The sequence below is a fragment of the Castanea sativa genome, chromosome 2, assembly GCF_040712315.1.
Source record: "Castanea sativa cultivar Marrone di Chiusa Pesio chromosome 2, ASM4071231v1".
NCBI classification, from domain to species: Eukaryota; Viridiplantae; Streptophyta; class Magnoliopsida; order Fagales; family Fagaceae; genus Castanea; species Castanea sativa.
In genome coordinates this window covers 18,138,208-18,147,583 of record NC_134014.1, presented here as the reverse complement: position 1 = coordinate 18,147,583, position 9,376 = coordinate 18,138,208, and the positions used below count along the sequence as shown (strand labels likewise).

The following is a 9,376-nucleotide window of genomic DNA, read 5'->3' as shown; positions in this document are numbered from 1 at the left end:
GTTACACTTATCTTAATTATGGTACAATGAGATACTATCTATATAAACCAATTACCAAAAATGCATCATACATGCATTCATTATAATGTGATATGGTACTGATTGATTGGTGTCCTAACTACTAAATGAAACCTGTCACACTTATCTTAATTATGGTACAATGAGATACTCACTATATAAACTAATTACCAAAGATGCATCATACATACATTTTTGTTTTTGTTTTACTTATCATGCATCATTGTCCCCCACCAGTTGATACGCATATATGTAAAGCCCCATCATTCATGATAGAGAGCCGACCATTCTGTAATATCTGTTTTTTCTATTTGGGCCAGACGTGTCTGTTACATAAAAAAAAAACGTACAATAATCGAGGCACTTTGAACCATTTTTCTAGCCAAACTTCTCGTGGGAACCCAGGAGAAATTCACCAACTACGTACTAGTCTAAGCCCAGACTCCACCATTAAAATAGTTTCAGCACATTTTCATATTTCATTGAATTCCACAAAACCACCCTCATTTATAACCATCTGGGTTTCTTCTATTCTGCTTCTTTCTCCACTATTCCATCTTTCATTGATTTTCTCTTATGTCTATTTTCCAAAAAATGTCATCATCAATTCAAAGCTGCTTTTCTCTCTAGCTAGTTGAGCTCTTTAATTGACACAACCAAGAAAAAAAGAGCTCTTTAATTCTCTCATTTTCTTTTACACTTTGCGAACAACTTGTTCATTTATGCCAAAGTTTGTTGTATCTTTAAGTCTTACCTAGTCAGCTTTCCTACATATCTTTGTGTGTGTTCTGTATATATTGAAGATCTAAGAAAACCCATTTCTTTGTCATGGATCTTATTGTAAGAAAAAGCTACATGATCCATGACTCACAAGCTCTTTCACCAAGCACAAGTCCTGGAGGTGGAAGCTCATTCTTTGGGTCTAGCTTGCATTCTTCAGGTAGCAGTTTCCCCATTATAGCCGTTGCTATAATTGGAATCATAGCCACAGCTTTCTTGCTGGTCAGCTACTACATCTTTGTCATCAAATGCTGCCTCAATTGGCATCGTATTGATATTCTAAGACGCTTTTCGCTATCAAGACGCCGCAACGAAGAGCCTTTGATGGTCTACTCTCCGGGGATACAGTCTCGAGGACTAGACGAGTCGGTGATCCGATCAATCCCAATATTTAGGTTCAAGAAAGAAGGCAATAAAGACTTTGGAGAAAGAAACTTATGTGAATGTGCAGTTTGCTTGAATGAGTTCCAAGAGGATGAGAAGCTAAGAATCATACCAAACTGTAGTCATGTGTTTCATATTGATTGCATTGATGTTTGGCTTCAAAGCAATGCTAATTGCCCACTTTGTAGAACAAGCATTTCGGCCACATTGTCACGGTTCCAAGCCGATCTAATTCTTGCTCCAAGCTCTACCCCTGAGGATCCAACTCCGTATACCGATAATCTCATTGGTGGGGATGAAGATTTTGTGGTGATTGAGTTGGGAAATGACCATTCTCCTAATCAAACATTGCTTGGAACACAAGAAAGGTCGAATTCAAGAGAATTATCGACGCGTTCAATTAGTCCTTCGCCAAGGAAGTTGGAACAGAGAGCTGTGCAAAAAAAGGGAAGGAAGTTTCATAAGGTTATAAGCATGGGAGATGAATGCATTGATATTAGAGGCAAAGATGACCAATTTTCAATCCAACCCATTAGGAGGTCTTTCTCGATGGACTCATCCACTGACCGCCAGCTCTACTTAGCTATTCAAGAGGCCTTAAGACAGAACATGCAAGTCAGTGAAGTCAATAGTCCCAGTGAAGGTTCCAGTAGTAGAGTAAAAAGATCATTTTTCTCTTTTGGGCACGGTAGTAAGTCAAGAAGTGCTATTCTACCCGTTTATTTGGAGCCATAGAACCTCTTTTTCTTTTCTTTTCTTTTCTTTTCTTTGTTTTGGGTCTTAATTTTCTTAGTGTTTTTGTGATTTAGAGATTCCAGTTGTATTATTGAGAGGATATAGGATTTGTCAAATAGAAACATTCAATTGAAATTTGAAAAAAAAAAAAATAGCTTCATTTGATTATTTAATTTGAGTGTATGATGGCATGGGGTTCTGGGTCTGGTCCAATGTGTTCCAAATGACTTGCACAGCCATGATTATAAGCATCATTGCTGAAATAGCCTCTTTTTGTATTTATTTTTCAACGTTAATTTAATTTAATCTATATGTATCATTGGTTAGAGAAACAAAGAGGTCCCATAAAGAACAACAATGTTGAAGCCTTTGGCGGGGGAAGAATTAAATGGCCGAGGCCACTGACCAACAAGGAAGCATCCAAGGTTCGAGTCTTTGGAGAATAAAGTGTAGAAAGGAGAGGTCCCCTTTCATTAATTGCGAAGTAGGAAAAGAGGGGTCCTCCTCTGTTGCATCAATCACAAAGCCACCAACTTCGTGTGTCAATAATGCTGTTGTTAGAAGGGGAGGAATACTTTGGTCATAAATGGTTGGTAATGGTTCATGCTCGATTATCACATTATTGCTCAGTCAGCAGGAATCAGAATTATCTATTTATCTATGATTAAAACTGTATTATATCTCCAATGTTAGAACAAAAAGAGATTATATTCAGTTTAGGTATTATATCTCATCATTGATCGCAGTTGGTCTACATCATTGGCGATTTTTCATAGCAACTAAACACTTGAAAATATTTTCACCCAAGATTATTTTACAAATCGAAAAAATATTTTCTATCCAACTAAACATAACCTTATTTTATGTAGATGCATATGATACCAATAATGGAAAGAACTAAGTTATAACTGTAGTGTTTTTGTTTTTCCCCTAAAATTTAAAATCCATCCTCAAGTCTCTTGTTTATGATCATTTATCTTAATATTATTAATTTGAAATCAATAGTTCCCTAAGTCAACCCTGATTTACCTTTTTCAAGTACGCCATGGCTCCCTCCACTGCAAGGCTGTTGAAGTATTAAAAATATTTGTGCGGATCTATTCAAGGATCGCGCTAGGGATAATTTAAGTAACCCCACAATTTTATACAGCTTCCTGAAACATTCTTAGTTTCATACCAAATCTGAATGTGCCCATATTTCTAAATAGGCAAAGCCAAAATCTTAAACAATGTCAATCCTGAGAGATGTGAGTTGTAAAAGCAATGTCCTGTAGCTATAAGTTGAAATCTGTGGGAGGTTGCAGCATCAATATGTCAAAAAAAAAAACACAGCTTTCATGTCTCACTATTGGTTTACTGCAAAGCAGACCATGTCATAATTCTACATTGGTTTACCATCTCATTTGCAAACAAAACAGTGCCTTATAATCTTTTCTTTTTCTAATTTAAGTTTTGTTGTGAATTGGCTCTACAAGTCTATGCGATATGCTTACTATTCAAATTTTCCTAGGCCTGATTGCCATGTGCTAAAGTATGGGCAAGGATAACATTATCATCTGTCACACTCTTATAGTGGTACATGGTATGTTGAGGTATCACTAGGGGAAACATTAGCTTATGCTATGCTACTCTCACACTAAAATTCACCTAGATCTGTAGAGGGGAAAACAAGAAGATAAAGAGATCCCATCGGCTTGTATAGCATCAGTTTTTGTTAGTATATCATCCTCTTTTTTAGTTGGAACGTATATTCTAGGAAAGGGAGAAAAGTATTAGTAGACAAAGGTCATTGGTGTGTACGAATTTAAAATTATAACATAAAAATCTTCTTTTTTTTTTTTCAGTGATCATTGAATGTCCATTAGCCTCTTCCATTAGACAGGATTTGGTACCAAATATTTTTATTAACTAAAGTAATAGACACTCACTAATCTAACAAATTTTCTAGATTAAAAAAATGTGTAAATCTGTTTAAGCTGTGGCTCGAAACATAACTATGATTTAAATTTCCAATTAAAAATTGTGGTCTTATAAAGAAATACTAAATTAATATGGATAAAACTTTTTTCCAGAGGGGAATCAGTTAAACGCATTGATACGAGCAATATGTGTTTTTTCATCTGCTTAATCTCCTATCATCCTTCCCATAAAAAAAAAAAAAAAAATCCTATCATCCTCAGGGCCAGACCTTCCACTAGCTAGGCCAGTTAGGTCATTGCCTAAGGCCCCCAAGTGGAAGGGGCCCCAAAATTTTGGAAAAAAAGAGGTATTAGTAAAAATAATTTGGTTCTTGATTAAACCGAAAAACAAATCTGCACCATCCTTTTGACCAAAGAACAAGACCAAGATTCTTTGGTCTAAAAAAAATTAATTGTCTCAAAAATAACATTTTTAACCTCTAAACAAAACAAAATTTACAACTAAATAAAATGCAAATCCAGTCTAAGAAAATTACTAACAAAATAATCACAAATAAACACGTTCAAAAAATCCCAAATTCCAAAATTTTATCCATACCGTTTCTCTCTCTCTTCAGTCTTGCTCTCTGCCTCTCTTAGCTCTGCCTTTACAATTTTTGCATCTCACTCTTCCTCTTCACTGGTCTGTGGTCACTAATCTTAAAAGTTAAATCTCTTCCATTGGTGGCTCCACTTTTCCTTTGATCTAATCTATCATTTACTGCTCAAACTCACGACTGAGGTATCTCTCTCTAATGTGTGGGTTTTTTATTTCAAATATTATAAACTTTGTGGGTCCGTGGGTGGAATTTGTGGGTTGTGGCTGTTGAGCGATGACTAATGATATTGATTGTCATTAAGGATTTGTTTGGATACTGTTTATTGTTGAAAACTGAAAACACTGTAACAAAATAATTTTTAAATATATGAATTAGTGAATAGTGCCATGAGACTCATTTTTAAATGTGGGGGCTGGGTTCTATATTTGGGCCATTGTGTTTTTTTTTTTTCCTTTTAATCTTGCGTTTTATTAATTTTTTTGTTATAGGATGTGTTTTACACTTTTACCAAATCTTGCATTTTCTTGCGTATTAGTAGTCACGGACTACACTAAGATTAAAGCAACAACAAAAAAAATCAGTCAAAAACAAATAAAAAAAATGAAATAATAATACTAAAGGAAAAACAAAATAAAACATTATACATATGTGATTGAAGAATACCAAACATTGTAGCACGATTTTTTTTTCTTGTACACGTTATAGTACCAAAATGGATATTTAGAATAAATATTATTATTTTTATTAGTTTTGATTCATTGAATAATATAATGAATATGTCTTTATTTATGTAGGTTGAGATTGCTAGATACTTATTATTTGGTGAAGCTACAATAGTACTCTTTATATATCAAGTTCTATTGCTTTACGTTTGGAAATTACGTTTTATTCAAGTTATATAAATATATTACTGATAGTGTTTCTTTTATTTGTAAATATTTTTTTATTAGAAATGTCTACTAGCAAAAATGCATCTGGATATGCAAACTTATAAAAAATTTAAAAAAAAAAAAAAAAGAAGAAAGAAGAAGAGTAAGAAATTCACCAAAAAGAGTAAGAAGATAATGAAATAATAAAATAATAAAATTGCAAGATAACAATGAAAAATAACCATAATGATGTTGAATTTTGCAATAAAAAAATGCGTAAATGTACTTTTAGTCCATATCTTTTGACTTTTTTCCATTTTAGTCCCTACATTTTAATTTTACCACTTTTAGTCCCTAAATCAATTAATGCATTCCATTTTGGTCATTTCCGTTAGCCCACCAACGAAAATTGCTTAGGTGGCAAATGGATGCTGACGTAGCCAATTAAAAAATAATAAAAAATTTTAATTAGTATTAAAAAAAATGCCATGTCAACTTCTATTTTAAAAAAATTTATTAATCCATTTTAACAAAATTAAAAACAATAAAAAACATCAATGTAGATTTAATTAATATTGACCAAGAACACAATCGCAAATTTAAACTCCTACGCAAGAACATGAAGCACAAACTCAGAACAAAACACAAAAAACACAAACATTAACGCAAGATCACAAACACAAATAACACAATAATAAACATTAACTCTTTTCCCTTCTCTTTCATCATCCACATTTCCGCACTCTCTCTTTCTCTCCCAATCTACTCTCTCTTTCTCTTTAATTTTCGGTTCTTTTTTGGGTTTGATCTAATGAGGAAGATGGAAGGGATTGTTGCTATGGAGTCTTCTCCATAAGCTACGTGTGAGGACCCAAGAACCATATTAAGGCATCAGAATCTCTTACAGAAGGTAATTTCTTTTGTGGGTTTTCATGGATTTGTAATTTCTTTTGTGGGTTTCACCAGATCTAATGATTGTTTGATACTCTATAGGTATTTTTTTTTCAGCAGTTTTATGGGTCTGTGATATGTGATTTTTTGGTGTCTGGTTGCTTAAAAAACTGATTTTGGATCAAACCCAAGACGCTTTCACAAAGTCCACACAAAACCCACATCTCCAACCAACTAATTTTCCCAAAAACAAATCATCTTCAGTTCTCTCAATCAATTTATCAAACACCCATTTGAAACTCGAGCTTTGGTACTACTAAATCAGATCTGATATGGCTTTGAATTAGAGATCCAAAACTGAGAGCAAGCTATAACTGACGATGATGATGAAATTCTGGTGGCTGTGAAGGAGGTGTTCATGCCGACCATAGCGATGGCCATATTGAACATATAACAACATGCCACCGCACAACATTTTGTTGGTTGTGATGTGGGTTTGAACTTTGTCGTGGTCAAATTAGTGGGTGGGCATGGCATTGGCGTTCTGGGTTGGTGTTTTGGGTTCATGGGTACGGTGGTGCGTTTGACCATGCTCGATGGTGTGGCCGAGTGTCTCAGGTGAGGTTTTGTGGGTTGCAAATGGTGTGGCCATGGGTTTCTGGTGGGTCTCAAATGGTGTGGCCGTGGGTCTCAGGTGAGTTTGGAATAGGTCATACAAGGTTCATGGTGGTTGAGGTTTTATGGTGTTCTGGGTTTGTGCTTCATGTTCTTGCATTGGTGTTTCAATTAGTGATTGTGTTCTTGGTCAAAATTAATTAGATCTCCATTGATGTTTTTTATTGTTTTTAATTTTGTTAAAATGGATTAATAAATTTTTTTTATATAGAAGCTGACATGGCATTTTTTTAATGCTAATTAAAATTTTTTATTATTTTTTAATTGGCCACATCAGCATCCATTTGCCACCAAAGCAATTTCTGTTGGTGGGCTAACGGAAAGGACCAAAATGGAACACGTTAATTGATTTAGGGACTAAAAGTGGTAAAATTAAAATGTAGGGACTAAAATAGAAAAAAAAACCAAAATGTAAGGACTAAAAGTGCATTTACGCCATTAAAAAAAAAAACTTGATTATGAACTTCAAAATAATTATATTATCATATCTAAGATCAACAAATTCCCAAGAAAAATTAAGTGAATTAGCTATAATATTGAAAAAAATATATTAGATGAACTTGAATACAAAAATTTTATTAGTAAGTTTCCATCTCAAAAGGCAAGAAAAAATAGATTTTAAAATGAAATATATTATAATATAAAAAATACTAAATAAATATTAATTTAATTAATACCTATAAAAAAAAAGGCCCAATTTTAATTGTCGCATTAGGCTCCAAAATGTCTGGGGCCAACCCTAATCATCCTCCATGTGGTTACAGACCAACAAGGGTTATTCTATTATAAGAGGATTGCTCTATGTGGTTCGGATCCTTTCCTTGTCCAACTTAGGAAGAGTGCCTGGGTCCTAGGCAGTGTTACCGATACCGTACCGGCCGGTACATATTGTACCGGCCAGTGCACCAGTACTAGTACACTTTTATTTTGTACCGGAAAAAATACCGGCCGTACCGGCCGCGTATCGGCTATACCGGCCAATTTCGGGCAATATCGACCGGTACTAGGCGTACCAGCCGATACAGAAAAAAACTTTTTTTTTTTTTTTTTTTTAGTTTTGTAATTTTTGAATTTTTGTAATGGCATAATGGTAATTTATTTACATTAACTTATTAGTATTATTTGTTTTCTTAGTATACAATAAACAACTAAGATTTTTATTTTTTATATTGTGTTTTTTTTTTCCTTTTAATTGATACTAAAGTCTAAAAGTATAAATAATTTGTTCTGAATTGAGGTAATGTTTTATGATAAACTTTTATATTTACTATAATATAAGTGAAATATTATATGCTTATAAACATGGTTCTAGAGATTTTGGTGTGTGTGTGTGTGTGTGTGTGTGTGTGTATATATATATATAAAATAGCGGTAAACCCGAAACGGTATACCGGTATTGACCGGTATCCGAAATATATCGTACCAGTGGCCAAACCGGTACAACCTCCGGTACGGTATTGACTTCCTTGGTCCTAAGGGCTAGGGCTTTGGTTGTTCTGCCCATAACTTGCAAAGAAGAGTGCACCTATCCAACTCTACAACTAGGGATGTTGGGATGGGTTTCCTTTTTTCCGACCCCCAACCCCTACCCTACCTTCGCTTTAGGTAGGCCTTTTGTCCCTGCCCCTCCCATCCTCTGCTCACTCAATTATTTATTTTATCATTTATTAAAATTTGATTTAACATATATCATACAATAAATTAAAATTCATAAAAGTCAAAATCAAGTTCTAACATTATAAAATCTTTTCAAAGTATAATAATACAACAATTTAAACGTAACAACATAACAACTAAACATAGTAAACAATTTAATCCTAAAATATATAAATATAAATTCAATAATACAACATTAAAAACATAGTAAATTTGAAGTTTAAAGACTAAAGATCATTTATACGCCATAATCTGGGCTCTTCTACTTTCATTTTGATTTAATTATTCTTTTTTCTCTCTTTTTTTTAAATTTTTTTATTCCCTTCCATCATTCCTTAAAAATACTTATAAAATATTTTTTAACATTTTAAATATAATTAGGTGGGTTTGGAAGAGGGTCCCCAATATTTGCCCTTGCCTTGAAACTTGCTTAGGGGTAAAGAGTTAAATCCATGTCTCCGCCCCATTAGTTATGCGAGGCAAGTTCAAATTTCAATTTCTAGCTACAAACACCACAAAGAAGAAAATGCTTCACATTTGGTTCTCTATTACTACAACATTTGTAAAATTCTACTTTTCTTGGTAACACTATCGAGCATGATAGCTTTTATGTATGCTAAATCAATCATTTTTTATTTCCCCTCTTCTCTCTAATTTAAAATAAGTAATTTATCAATCATAATTATTATTACTTGATCCAATATTGAGGCTGAATACAATGTTTTTTGCTTACATCACTACTGAGCCCATTTGATTGTGTTCTCTTCTTAAGGACATGAGAGTCTTTATTTGTGATGCTATTATATTGTATGAAATAATTAGAGTGTTATCATCTCCTTCACAAGAAATT

At 33.5% G+C, this 9,376-nt stretch overlaps 1 protein-coding gene across 1 annotated transcript; it reads left to right on the top strand.

Annotated features, from left to right (window-relative positions):
• The first annotated feature begins 454 nt into the window (after window positions 1–454).
• LOC142624073 (RING-H2 finger protein ATL16) lies at window positions 455–2,090 on the top strand. The gene has a single exon (XM_075797574.1). The coding sequence runs from the start codon at window positions 847–849 to the stop codon at window positions 1,915–1,917; it is 1,071 nt and encodes a 356-aa protein (XP_075653689.1). The 5' UTR covers window positions 455–846; the 3' UTR covers window positions 1,918–2,090.
• The last annotated feature ends 7,286 nt before the right edge of the window (window positions 2,091–9,376 follow it).